This window comes from Mauremys reevesii, linkage group 8, assembly GCF_016161935.1.
Source record: "Mauremys reevesii isolate NIE-2019 linkage group 8, ASM1616193v1, whole genome shotgun sequence".
NCBI classification, from domain to species: Eukaryota; Metazoa; Chordata; order Testudines; family Geoemydidae; genus Mauremys; species Mauremys reevesii.
In genome coordinates this window covers 84,798,447-84,812,868 of record NC_052630.1, presented here as the reverse complement: position 1 = coordinate 84,812,868, position 14,422 = coordinate 84,798,447, and the positions used below count along the sequence as shown (strand labels likewise).

At 37.4% G+C, this 14,422-nt stretch overlaps 2 protein-coding genes across 16 annotated transcripts in view; one reads left to right on the top strand and one right to left on the bottom strand.

Moving 5' to 3' along the window:
• NEXN (nexilin F-actin binding protein) overlaps positions 1–14,422 on the top strand; it is a 48,531-nt gene that overhangs the window by 18,434 nt on the left and 15,675 nt on the right. For 5 of the 12 annotated variants that reach the window (XM_039485925.1, XM_039485922.1, XM_039485921.1 and 2 more), the window contains exons 2-9: positions 3,643–3,728; positions 5,565–5,756; positions 5,970–6,054; positions 6,140–6,288; positions 8,670–8,711; positions 10,236–10,430; positions 10,510–10,683; positions 14,037–14,225. In XM_039485925.1, coding sequence (XP_039341859.1) covers positions 3,702–3,728; positions 5,565–5,756; positions 5,970–6,054; positions 6,140–6,288; positions 8,670–8,711; positions 10,236–10,430; positions 10,510–10,683; positions 14,037–14,225 — 1,053 coding nt within the window. In that variant the 5' untranslated portion in view covers positions 3,643–3,701. The remainder of the gene's footprint in view (positions 1–3,642; positions 3,729–5,564; positions 5,757–5,969; positions 6,055–6,139; positions 6,289–8,669; positions 8,712–10,235; positions 10,431–10,509; positions 10,684–14,036; positions 14,226–14,422) is intronic. The other 7 variants (XM_039485930.1, XM_039485928.1, XM_039485934.1 and 4 more) reach the window with 4 other exon arrangements.
• Positions 8,646–14,422, bottom strand: part of FUBP1 (far upstream element binding protein 1) — a 58,544-nt gene continuing 52,767 nt past the window's right edge. For all 4 annotated transcript variants that reach the window (XR_005583917.1, XR_005583919.1, XM_039485937.1 and 1 more), the window contains one exon: positions 8,646–13,448. Coding sequence is in view for 2 of the 4 variants with exons in the window: in XM_039485940.1 (XP_039341874.1) it covers positions 13,431–13,448 (18 nt within the window). In the remaining 2 variants the exon portion in view is untranslated. The remainder of the gene's footprint in view (positions 13,449–14,422) is intronic.

Sequence of the window (14,422 nt, the reverse complement as noted above, 5' to 3'; positions counted from 1 at the left end):
TAGTATTATTTGAAAACTCTGTAGATGAGGCCACTGATACAGAAAATGAATATGTATGAATGGTAGTCCTCAGAAACAGCCAAGCATGAGCAAATCACAGTTGGCACACGCACAGAGTAGTTTTACAGAATGTGACAACACAATTATAGATAGGAGCACTTAATGGTAAAACACCAGTCGAGATGCTTGATGTGGGTTTGAACAAAACTGAGCAAGGCTTATTGACTTTTAACCTTTATTCTACTACATATAATCACAGTTAGCTCATTCATAAACTACTTGGTTTGACCTCTAGATTAGGGACCACCACCATTTTTGGTCATGCCTTTTACTGGCATTGCACTTACGCTATCTTTAGCATTAGATTGTTTTGCTTGCTCCTGAGGTTTTTATCTCTGCTTATGTTAACTAGTGTGGCTTTTCATACTAGTAAAGAGTGCACAGATGTCAGTTTGCATTTCAACACCAAAGCTTTATATATGGTCTGTTGCAAAGGAAAAAAAAAACCCTCTCACTGAAGAGCCACAATGGAACAAATCTGTCTCTTTGTGTGTTTTTTTTTCTCACATTGACAAGTACAGTTGCTGTGGTCAGCAATTACACCTCACAGTTATGTGCACACTATATAAAAATGCTACAATTTGTTAGTGTGGTGGTGGGATATAGTCTTTTATATCTAGGTTATTGATTTATCCAGCCCAGATTGATAAGTACTTTTCTTCATTACCAAAAAGATTAGTGTGCTCTGTGGAAAAAAGGTAGCTTCATAGGTACTTGTTCATGTCCCTGAAACCATTACTACAGTTGGCAGTATCTGAAGAGAAATCAGTAATTGAAAGGACCCAGAGATAATCTTTCCTCCAAATACTATCTATACTTTTTAAATGCACCTGCCATAGAAGTTAGGCATCTTCCAGATAAAATCACTGTACTCCTTTCATTTGTGTGTGTTCCTAAGCCTCACTGACTATTCCAGAAATAACCATTCGGACTTCTTTCATCTTTGTCATTGTGGAAAGATTGTGTGAAAAATTGATCTGCTATCCGTTCTGGAGGTGTCTAGGTCAAGGACTGTACTGATTTCCAGCGGTAGCAAACTCTACAGATGAAGGTTGTTAACTTGGCAAGTCTTGGCCCTGGCCCCTGCGTGTTTCACTTCAGAAACCTCATTATTTTCATAATATACACTATTTATCTGTATGTGACCAATGATAATTAAATTGTCAGAATAAGGGAGATTAAGCACATTTTGTAATGTATTATCCATTATTTTTCATTTTGTTCACTTGAGCTAATTCACAATTTGAATGGAGTAACATATGAATATAGCTTGCTTTAAAATATGAAATGCTGTAATCTTTAAAGTGTGTTAGAGGTCTTAGCTCACACTCAGTTACCTGGTACAGCACTCTATCTTCCTAAGGTACTATTTCCAACCCTCTTTACGGTACTATATGAGCACCTCACTGTCTTTATCTTCACAACAGCCCTGGAAGACAGAAAGGTACTAATGTTCCCCTTTTACAGATGTGGAACTGAGACGCAAACCGACCGAGGCCCAGATCCTCAAAGTTACTTAAGCACCCAACTTCCATTTAAATCAGCAGTAGTTTGCCACCTAGGTACCTTTGAAAGATCTAGTCTGAAGTGACTTGCCCAGCGTCAAACAGTCAGGAAATCTATGCCAGAACAGGGAATTAAACCTGGGTGTCTCGAGATCCAGGCTAGCACCCTAACCACTGAACCATCCTTCTGTCCCATTAGTGATAATAATAAATACAATTATTAGGGCTGCCAAGTGATTAAACAAATTAACTGCATGATTGAACAGTAATTGAATACCATTTATTTAAATATTTTTGGATGTTTTCTACATTTTCAAATATATTGTATTCTGTGTTGTAATTGAAATCAAACTGTACAGTCCTCACTTTATATTTATTTTTATTACAAATTTATGCATGGTAAAAAACAAAATAAATAGTATTTTTCAATTCACCTAATACAAGTACTGTAGTGCAATCTCTTTATCATGAAAGTTGAACTTACAAATGTAGAATTATGTACAAAAAAAACTGCATTAAAAAATAAAACAAATTTTAGAGCCTGCAAGTCCACTCAGTCCTACTTCTTGTTCAGCCAATCGCTCAGACAAACAAGTTTGTTTACATTTGCAGGAGATAATGCTGCACATGTCTTGTTTACAGTGTCACCTGAAAGTGAGAACAGGCATTCTCATGGCACCGTTGTAGCCTGTGTCACAAGATATTTACATGCCAGATGCGCTAAAGATTCATATGTCCCTTCATTCTTCAGCGGCCATTCCAAGGGACACGCGTCCATGCTGATGATGGGTTCTGCTCAATAACAATCCAAAGCAGCTTTCTTTTTTGTTGGGTTGGGTTCTGTAGTTTCCGCATCAGAGTGTTGCTCTTTTAAGACTTCTGGGAGCATGCTCCACTCCTCATACCTCTCAGATTTTGAACAGCACTTCAGATTCTTAAACCTGGGGTTGAGTGCTGTAGCTATCTTTAGAAATTTCACATTGGTACCTTCTTTGTATTTTGTCAAATCTGCGGTGAAAGTGTTCTTAAAATGAACATGTGCTGAGTCATCATCCGAGACTGCTATAACATGAAATGTATGGCAGAATGCTGGTAAAACAGAGCAGGGGACATAGAATTCTCCCCGCTAGGAGTTCAATCACAAATTTAATAACAAATTTTTTTAACAAGCGTCATTAGCATGGAAGCATGTCCTCTGGAATGGTGGCCGAAGCATGATGGGGCATACGAATGTTTAGCATATCTGACACATAAATACCTTGCAATGCCAGCTACAAAAGTGCCATGCAAATGCCTGTTCTCACTTTCTGGTGACATTGTAAATAAGAAGAAGGCAGCATTATCTCCTGTAAATGTATACAAACTTGTTTGTCTTAATGATTGGCTGAATAAGAAGTAGGACTAAGTGGACTTGTAGGCTCTGAAGTTTTAAATTTTTTGTTTTTGAGTGTAGTTATGTAACAAAAAAAATTCTACATTTGTAAGTTACACTTTCACGACAGATTGCACCACAGTACTTGTATGAGGTGAATTGAAAAATACTATTTCTTTTATTTATAATTTTTACAGTGCAAATATTTATAATAAAAAATAATTTACAGTTTCATTTCAGTTACAACACAGAATATAATATATATGAAAATGTAGAAAAACATCCAAAATATTTAATAAATTTCAATTGGTATTCTAATGTTTAACAGTGCAATTAAAACTGCAATCAATCACGATTAATTTTTTATCGCAATTTTTTGTAGTTAATGTCAGTTAACTGTGATTAATCGACAGTTTATTTGTATTAATAATTGTCAGGGCTATCACATATAAGCTAAATATCATGATAATTTATGTAGGTGAATCCGTAACAAATGAAGTTCAAATAGTGAATTGTTGCCACTGCATTTCAGTACCATTGCATGCTCGGTACACATTCATATATCTTCACTCAGGAGGGCCAAATTAAGTTGTGGTGCACCAAGCTTAAATTTGGACTAATTTTTTTTCTACAAAGATAGTTGAAATTTTTACTAATGAGTGAGTCTTCTTAAGCTGGTAATAAATCTGCAGCAATTTCTTACAGGTAAAAATAGAAACCCAGATATCAGACGGGTCAGGTGCCAGATCACAGAACAACAAACCATGAATGACATTGTACAGAAGACTGAGGTATGTATCAAGTTTAAAATAATCAAAGTTCTGTAATAACTTACAAGTGATGCTGACAAAAGACAAGATTGATGCTTTATTTCAGACTGGTAAGCAGCAAATGGGTAAGAGCATAAGTTCTAGGGAAAGAATGGGAATGCACCCTGTATCTTAAGGCAACAGAGAAGCCCTTGAAAAGAACAGTTTGATTAAGGAATGTAAGATTATTATATTTACTGGAATATGTTAAAGGGGTTCTTGCTAGTATAGAAAAACTAGAATGCATTAAATATTAGCTTTTGTTGAAAGGCTGGAAGTGGATGTCTGAAGTGAGAATCACAAAATAGGAAACATAACATTGTTGAAAATTCAGAGGACAGAAAAAAAGGGAAAGAGGTGGGAGAACATAAGAATGGTCTGACCCAGAATGGCCAATCCTCCATCCATCCCAGTATCCTGTGTTCCAACAGTGTCTGGTGCCATATGCTTCAGAGGGAGTGAACAGAACAGGGGGATTTATTGAGTGATCCATCTCCTGTCCTCTTGTCCCAGGTTCTAACAGTCAAAGGTTTAGGGACACCTAGCCATTGATGGACCTATCCTCCATGAACATATCTAATTCTTTTTTGAACCCAGTTACACTTCTGGCCTTCACAACATCCAATGGCAATGAGTTCTATAGGTTGATGCTGCGTTGTGTGAACAAGTACTTCCTTATGCTTTTTTTAAACCTGATGCCTATTAATTGGATGATCCTTGGTTCATGTGTTATGTGAAGGAGTATATAACACTTCCTTATTCACTTTCCTACACCACTCATGATTCAAGATTAAGATTAAAATATTTTAATATCTTTAGAAAATGTTGGGATTAAGTTACTCAAACGATTTGTTTTAGCATCCTAGCTAGATAACTTAGTGATAGGAGTTAAAACAAGTATAACAGTGTGTGATGTACTCAAATAGGAAGCACATCAAATATGAAACAATGTTTTCAGTCAGTTTTTCAGCTGATTCAACCATACTCTGTTGGCAGTAAAGTGTAAAAGGAGACAGAACACTCAAATATTTGTAAGATGTGGGTATAATGTACTAACTGGAGCCAGCAGAAGCATACAGATGAGGAAAGTGTTAGCATAGAAACACCCATTAAAAATTCTTCAGCCATATAGACAATAGATCTCTGTTGGCCCAGGGAGCTTGGTCCTCAGCTGTCATGTGTAGCCACTGGATTGGTCAACCCCAATATTTAAGGAATCAGTTTTTGATGATGTGTTTAACTTTTAAATGGAAGAATTATATATATTTTTCTTTTAAAATGCCACCATGTGTAAAGATTCTACAGTGTATGGTGTAAAACATCTGTAACATAAGAAACCAAAGAAATATTAGACACTGTGATGCTAATACCCATGTCTTTGTACATACCTGAAATCTAAATCCCAGTCTTGCTTCTAGAGGCGGAATCAAGTATATATTTCTGTTTTCAGTGTGAGTATAATGCAACAATATAGAGATGTATATATATTTTTTTAAATTTCATATGTTATAAGAGTACATTCTCAAAATCCAGGGTTTAACTTCGTAGCCCTCCATTAAAATCAGTGGGATTCATACAGCTAAAGTCCAACAAAACTCAGTTTATTCCTTCATATGTATTACTTCATTACTTTAAAAAAAATGGTAAAGTATAGCTAAGATGCTTGGCAGACAGTAGCCAGTGGCACAAAAGTCATGATCACATATGTATTTTGTTTTAATAAATCTCATTCTGTCTAAACCAATCTATCATACAATTTCTCTCCATCTGTTTCAACTTTCTTTTCCTTATCTTTACTTCTTCTTTATCTTCACAAAGATTCTGCTTTCTTCATCTAAACCTGTACAAAAATCCTATGTGCCCAAACTTCACAAGGGTGATGTAAAGGATAAATTTGAAGCTATGCAGAAAGCAAGGGAAGAAAGAAATCAAAGGCGATCTAGAGATGAAAAGCAAAGAAGAAAAGAACAGTATGTTAGAGAGAGAGAATGGAACAGGAGAAAGCAGGAGGTTATTTTCTTTGCAAATATTTTTCATGTTTTGTAATATTCACTTGATCATAAGAATTAAAAATATTTTTGGAACTTTTCATTGTAATTCAAATAAGTGGACTCAACATCTAGTAGATAAACTATTTTTGAACCCTTTATATGATGATAATGAAATTTTGTCTTCAAATGCTTAAAGACAGTTCAATTCTAGTTTCTCTTTTTAATCAACTAGATGAAAGAACTGCTTGCTTCTGATGAAGAAGAAGAAGAAACAAAGTCTTCTAAAATAGAAAAAGCATATGTTCCAAAGCTGACAGGTAAGAGACTCAGTTTAAAAGTCCATGTAATTTGACAGTTGAAGATTTAGATCAAATTATTGAGTTTTGTATTGCACGTTCATAGGAACTGTTAAAGGCAAGTTTGCAGAAATGGAGAAGCAGAGACAAGAAGAAGAAAGAAAAAGAATGGAGGAGGAAAGAAAGCGCAGAATTGAACAAGATATGATTGAGAAAAAGAAAATTCAGAGAGAACTGGCAAAAAAAGCCCAGGAGGTATATTTATCTTGTTCTGAATATTAAGAAATAGAAAAAAAATCATACAAAATAAAAAAGGCTGACTAAGAGTTCAGCAGAGGATTTGGTCTTAGTTTCTTGAAGGTAGGTAGACTGTAGTCTAGGGGGGAAATGAGGAGTGTGGTGGGGGAGTTTTTAGGGTGTGTGGAGGGTTATTGCTCTTGTCAAACACTGAGCTTGAGTTACTAGCATTGATGAAAAAGATGAACAGAAAGTGGGAGAGAGAATGAACCAAACACAGATTTTGGTTTCATATGATTGGAAGTGATTCAAGGTTAAGTTGACTAAGTAAATTTTAAAACATTTGTTGTTACATACACACATTTTAGACAAGAGATGCTGATTTATGCTCAAGTTTATTACTGAAAATAGGTGTTTGTAAGATGCACAGTTGTAGACAAATTGTCCACTAAAGACTACTTAAAAGCGATGTTTCAATCAGTACCTTAGAGACTAACAAATTTATTTGAGCATAAGCTTTCGTGGGCTACAGCCCACTTCATCGGATGCATAGACTGAAACATATAGCAAGAAGATATTTATACATACAGAAAAAGTTGTGTTTTTTTTCCCCTCCCTCCTGCGGCTGATAGCTCATCTCAATTGATTGGACTCTTCAGGGCCAGCTCCAGACCCCAGCGCGCCAAGTGCGTGCTTGGGGTGGCATGCCGCGGGGGGCGCTCTGCCTGTCACCGGGAGGGCGGCAGGCGGCTCCGGTGGACCTCCCGCAGGCATGCCTGCGGCGGGTCCGCTGGTCCCACGGCTTCGGTGGACCTCCTGCAGACGTGCCTGCGGAGGGTCCGCTGGTCCCGCGGCTCCGGTGGACCTCCCGCAGGCATGCCTGCGGATACTCCACCGGAGCTGCGGGACCAGCGGACCCTCCGCAGGCACGTCTGCAGGAGGTCCACCGGAACCGCGGGACCGGCGACCGCCAGAGCGCCCCCCGCGGTGTGCCGCCGTGCTTGAGGCGGCGAAATTCCTAGAGCCGCCCCTGGGACTCTTACAGTTGGTATGGCTACTTCCACCTTTTCATGTTCTCTGTATGTATAAATATCTTCTTGCTGTATGTTCCAGTCTATGCATCCAATGAAGTGGGCTGTAGCCCATGAAAGCTTATGCTCAAATAAATTTGTTAGTCTCTAAGGTGCCAGCAGTACTCCTGTTCTTTTTGGGGATACAGACTAACATGGCTGCTACTCTGAAATACGCGTCTACCTCGATATAACACTGTCCTTGGGAGCCAAAAAATCTTACCGCGTTATAGGTGAAATCGTGTTATATTGAACTTGCTTTGATCCACCAGAGTGCGCAACCCTGCCCCCCCAGAGCACTGCTTTACCACGTTATATCCAAGTTGTTATATCAGTGGCGTTATATCAAGGTAGCAGTGTATATGAGTAGCTTCAATTCTTGCCAATGCCTACAAGCCTTATTTTATCTTTTTGAACTCTAAATTGGAGTGTCCCCTCATTCTGAAGTTCTTTCACGGAAGCAATTACCTGTGCGAGTAAGACTCTAAATGTCATAGTCCAGGACCATGAACAAATGGTTTGCTTAACCAAAAATATTAGCACTAAATCTTTTTCCTCCACACAGAAGAGGAAAGAGAACTCTTATTAGGGATAAATGTCCAACAAAGATTTAACTACTCATGTCCTACTGGGAGTAACATTACTAAGTTGTGAGCATTCTGCTGAAAGTTTAGCTCAATCTCTTTCAGTACCTGTTCTAGAGTTTATTTACTTTGAAAAGTAGGAGTACGGTATGTAAATTTGTACACTGGAAGGAAGTTATACTAATTTCAGACAGTAAAAATATATGGAAGCGAATGTCAAGAATATGAATATAGGAAAGAGGGCTTTCTCCCTATGCTCAGTCTCAAGGGAAGGACAAGGTCACTTTGATATGAAATTAGATGAGATTTTCTTTAGCTTTTCTTGCACAATTATAGAATGCATGTGGAAACAAATCTTTATCTACACTGTATTTACTAGTTTATCACTAAGATGCTAAATAAGATTACTATGCTATACCCAGGGTTTCAATTCTGTTTCTAGGATTACATAGCTAGTAAAGTAAGCTTTATCTAGTAAGCCTCAAGAACTGTTCCAACATTAATACTGCTGTATGTTAAAACATGACATACAACCTAGGCATTAAAATTTAATGTCAGGTTAAACTCATAGCTATCAAAAAGTATTCAGAATGGTATCCCTCTTTCCCTCCCACCCCAAAGATACATAAACTTAAATGCAACATACATATAATCACTGATGCACAAGTTAATTTTCCATTTTATATTTGAAAATCTAAGGCAAAGAACAAAAGTAACATAATTATGTGAAATTCTCATTTAATAGATTGATGACATAAACAATACAGGAACTGAATCAGCATCAGAGGTAATTGGACTTTTTTTTTCCCCTCAAAGAAACATTCACCCAATTTTTTATTCACTGCTTTATTATTTTAATAGGGGTTGGATAAATAAACAATACACTTAATTTTTCACTGAAATTCTGTAACAAGGCTAAAAAAGCCTGAGAAAAATATCTTGGCAATATATTTTGTGGCTATCTATCTATGAGGCCAATTTATTCTAGCTTTAAAACAAGTTTAAAGGTGAATGACTTACCAACCATTAAAGTCAGAATAAAAAAAATAACTAAGGCTTACATTTTCAAAGCCATGTAAAGGATTCTGATGCTCACAGGACATGGGCCTCTAAATGCACGAGTGGCTTTGAAAATCTAACCTTAAAAGCTCTTTGCCTTTTTTAATCTTGAAATTAAACAGGAATAGTGTCAAGCCTTTTTTTTTTTTAATGTTACAGTACAATCAAGATTTTTAGATTCGTTTAAAAAAATGTATATAATCACTTTAACGATGTTTTGATTTACATATTGCACTTCAGCTTGGAAAGTGTAGCTAAACTGGTTTGTTTGGTCAGTTTAACACACTGGCTTACATATGCTAGCACAATGTTGTTGTCTATGAGGTTCCAGCATTGTAAGAGGATGTTTAATTTTTTAAAAAGCTAGACACCAAAAACCCATTTTTCACTAAGGTGTCAAAACAAAGTGTAATCATCACACTTCTACTGAAGGTTTTTTTCTGTTTGTTTGTTTTTTTAAATCTAAATTTTGGGTCTAAATTACTAGACAGTCTCTTTAATGGTGATATTTTGTGTAAATCCACATCATAGAAGATATTTTTGCACATGAATTTGTATTGGACAATAGCTCAAATTCACTCAAGACAGCAATACATTTTATATACAAAAGAAGTCTGTAAATGTTTGAGTTGTCAGTGTTGCTCTAATCAGACATTTTGAAATGCTGCACAACTTCTGACACTTAAAAAAATTACTAAGGACTCAGTCCTAGATATCATGGAGCTTGAACATGCACATAGATGTAATAGATCCCAGACTTCTGCCCAAGTAAGACTGAAGGGACTGGCAGTTACTTCACATGCTATTTTTTAAACCACATATTTGTTTATGGAGAAAGAGAGAGTGTGAAAGCAAATTCCCTATTAGCTTGTTTCCAAATGGAGTATAGCACCTTAAAACTGAGGTGCATTTACAATTATGTCTGCAAAATGTCAGCAGCTTTTTTCCAATCAGCCATGAATATTGTAGATACGTTCAACTGTCAATGAAGATACTGTACGAGTTCTAGGAATGCTTGCTACCAGTCGCATTTCAATTTAAAATAAAATTCTCTTGATGCTCTTCAGTTGTCAGAAGAAAACTAATGGCTGTCAGTAGCACTGGAAAGTGAGTTTTGCTCTGGTCCCTACTTTTGGTCTCAATATAACTATGTTGGCAGTTTTGAGAAGCACAGGTAACAGTGGCAGCTGCATGTGGAAAGACTACTCCAAAAAGTCAATATTTATGGAAACAAATTTATTATTAACAACAGGAAGGTGATGATTCGTTGCTGGTGACAGTAGTGCCTGTCAAACCTAACAAAACACCTGGAAAGATTAAAATAAAATTTGAAGACCCAGGAAATGAGAGAGAACAAGAAGAAAAAAGAAAGCAAGAAGAAAAGAGCATAAGATATGAGGAACAAAAACGATCTCTCAAGGAAGCCAAGTGTCTTTCATTTGTCATGGTAAACAAATCACGAGAAATACTTGGGAAACACAGGTTTGATATTTAAACTGTATTTAACTTTCATTTTTGTTATCCAGGATGAAGATGAAGGCAGTGAAACAAATGAACCTCTTTCTCCTGGGAAACTGAAATTAACATTTGAAGAACTGGAAAGACAAAGACAAGAAAATCAAAGGAGGCAAGCAGAGGAGGAGGCAAGACAACGTTTGGAAGAGGAAAAACGTGCCTTTGAAGAAGCTAGACAACAAATGGTAAATGGATGCATTATTCATTTCTAGTTATGGATGCTTATTTGTGTAGAAAATACACTACATTCCTTCATGTATCTGAGGAACATCTGAATTGTTTCAAACTGTTAACCTCATGATTCTCATTTTTTAACAGTTGAGATTGAGACCTGACAGCATCATCAGTTTCAAAAATACTTTCTGCCCTAGATACTGTTCTAGATCAGTAGTTTTCAAACTTTTTTTCTGGTGAACCGGTGGAAGAAAGTTGTTGATGCCCGTGACCAAACGGATGGGGTGTGGGGGTGAGGGCTGTGGAGTGGGGCCAGGAATGAGGATTCAGGGTGTGGGAGGCGGGCTCAGGGCTGGGGAAGGGGGGTTGGGTGCACACTTACATCCTGTGGCTCCTAGTCAGTGGCGCAGATGGGGTGTAGAGGCAGGCTTCCTGCCTATCCTGGCACTGCGAACTGCGTTGTGCCCCGGAAGCGTCCAGAAGGTCCGGTTCCTAGGCGGAGGCACACAAGTAGCTCCATGTGGCTCTCGCCCACAGGCACCACCCCCCAGCTCCCATTGGCTGGGAACTGGCCAATGGGAGTCTAGAGCCAGTGCTCAGTGCAAGGGCAGTGCACAGAACCTCCGTGGCCCACTGCCTACGAGCCGGACCTGCTGGCCACTTCTGGGGCACAGTGCGGTGTCAGAAGAGGTAGGGACTACTAGTTTTTACTGGCCAGCTGCCAGGGTTCCTGGGTGCTGAGCAAAGCGACCCAGTGCCTTGCATTCTGTGACCCAGTACTGGGTCGTGACCCGAACTTTGAAAATCACTGTTCTAGATAGTGATTCATTTAAGTCTTGGCATAGTCAGTTAAACAAGCCACTGGTATGAGTGAAGCTTCCTTTTCTTAAAAACATGCTATCAATCATATTCATTCTTACAAAATGTATGCATCATAGGATACTCCAGTTCCATGTGTCAGTATGTTTTCATCTTTTTGGAACTGAAGCAATTGTATAAAAGTATGAACAGATTTTATCCTGTTCTTAAATTGACTCCAGTTCTTAGTTTTCAATTAATTAAATATTGATTGAACTTAAACTACTCCAGATGAATTTACCACATTTGTGGGTATCAGCATCCTTCTAGTGTTTTTAGTCACATGGCTAAACATTATTTAACAAATTTGGTGTTATCTACACTTTGTCTAGCTTCAGTGATACTTTGAGCATTGGAATAACCAGTATTTTCACACAAGAAAGCATTCCATGGCAATTGTCTGGAGCCATTTCTTATTAATCTCTTTTGTTTACCTACCATGTTTATATTCATCACTGAGGATTTCTCTCTGGAGTAGGAGAGAGAGGAGGGGAGGGGAAGGTTGGATCACTCTTTTTCTTTATAGGGGGTTTAAATAATACACTCTAGATTAAGCCTTGGAGAGATTTAGCCTAATATGTTGTCAGAAATAAAAAAAAAATCCTGTTCTCTCTCCCCTCAACTCCCACCTGATATGTCTCCATAATATAGCCTTTGCCCTAAAGATTTTTGTAAGCTAGGTTTATCTAAGATTCAGTAGACCTCTGTATAAATTAGGTACTATGGTCTATAGCAATAACAATTGTTTGAGTATTCGCATCAGGTACGTTGGATAGTTTAACTACATTTTCTTAATAATTTGCAACAAAATGAGACCACCTTTAGAAAATTCTGTATTTAAACATAGATTTTACTTCTGTGCATTCAGATGACTATTTATGCCATTGTTCTCCCACACAGAAGGTACACACTAGTATTTGCATTTGTGAATGGGGTTTTTATTTCAATGCACCATGCAAGATTTTATTTCTAGGAATTTAATAGACCACACACTTTTGGTAACTAAAAACAGCTTGATTATACTAGACTGTTCCTGGGCAGATTGTAACCATCTTGCACTTGATGTGGTGTTTGTATAGTAACAATTTTTAAAGATCCTAATTCAGCACAAAATTGTGGAAACACAGACACTCAGAAAATTGAAAGCCTGAAAATTTCCAAAACCAAATTGTTGGAGCCCAGCATCAGAATGCCTCCGAACTTGTGAGTGTGAGCATGGGGTCAAAATCCATATCTGATCTTGAATCCAAATTCTGTAGCTTAGGTCCAGCTCTGTTTTCCAGGTGCTTAACCTTTCCTCTTACTAACAACCCTGTACACCACAGCTCTCCAACATTATACTGTATTCTTCGTTTAGAAAGCCACAGTGCTTATCCTAAACAATACTTTGTTCCACCCCTTCACCCACATTCTGAAATACATAGTTTTAATATAAAAGTGACATTTGCAATTTTTTTTTAAAAGCTCTTATTGTGTTTCCCTTTCTACACACCCAACTTTAGTTGGTTATAAATTACCATTTTCCTCCCAATCACTTGCCTTTGTTGGTTGTACCTTTGCAGAGTTTTCTAAAGGGGATAATTCAGTTATTTCCTTCCATTTTCCCCCTTTCCATAGATATTCAGTAATTTAATCATTCTGAAAAGCTGATGTCCTATAATTTTCTCAACTCTGTGAGCAACAGCTCAATGCCATGATGCTTAGAATGTGCAGCAAACTTGAACAGTGATGCCATCATAGCTCATGGATTCATTCTCCCTGTAGACATACAGCAGTTGAAGGAATATTCATTCTTAGTTGCTTGTTTTCATTCTCAGTTGGAGTTTGCAAATCCCAGCCTTCTCCTTGCAGACAGTGTCTAATGGAGAAGGGCAACAATGAAGCACCTCATTTCCATTCATCAGTGATATTTCATTTTCTGGAGGAGGAACAGAAGCACCATTGTCAATTTGGGTCAAAAATAAAATGCTAATATATTGTAGTAGTTTATTTATAAAAATTCACAGTCCACTACTATATTATTTTGTAACAAATCAGAACTGAGGGAAAGCACTTCACATACAAATAGAGACACTACAGTCCAATGAATTTACATAGTATTTCTACTACAAATTAAAGGTCCATTAATTTCACATATCTGGAAAGGAACCTAACAGCATAATTCAAGATTCAGAGAGATGTTTTATTACTCAGATTTTCAGGATTGTTACCTAAACAGGCCTCAAAGGGGGTATGTCAAAATGATCCAGCCCTTAAAATGACTTTGGCTATTTAGTTCACCCCTTGCTTGTGTAGTATTGTTCTTGATTTATAAGCGTGTAGGGTTAAACTGTTCCTCAGAGAGAATTCAAGAAGTTATCCAGATTGTGCCTAAGTATCTAAAACTTTAAAGTATTTGGTGTGTGGGCTTTGAGATAGATTGCAGTTTTTACATTTCCTAGAGGGAGCTTTTCTTTCTTCCCACTGGCCCAAAAAGGGTAAAAACATTTTTAATTTTTTTTTAAAGGCAAATGAAGAGGAAGAAGATAAAGAAAATGAAAATTCTATTAAAGAATTCCGTCCTGGTAAACTCAAACTCAGCTTTGAGGAGTTAGAAAGACAGAGGAGAGAGGAAGAAAAGAGGAAAGCAGAAGAAGAAGCCAGAAGACGCATAGAAGAGGAGAAAAGGGCATTTGCTGAAGCAAGGAAGAGTATGGTAAGACATTTTGCTTAGCATTTAAGAGATTTTTCAGATCTGAATTCTGCCAGTAGGGTGCACTTCTGGATATGGCATTAGATCATATCTGCCTATTCAGTAGCATACATTTCAGCTGCTTCATTAACCCAACAAGTTATCAGAGAATGGACCATCTGGGTAGTTAAACTCAAGTTAGTAGCTTGCCCTAGGAAACA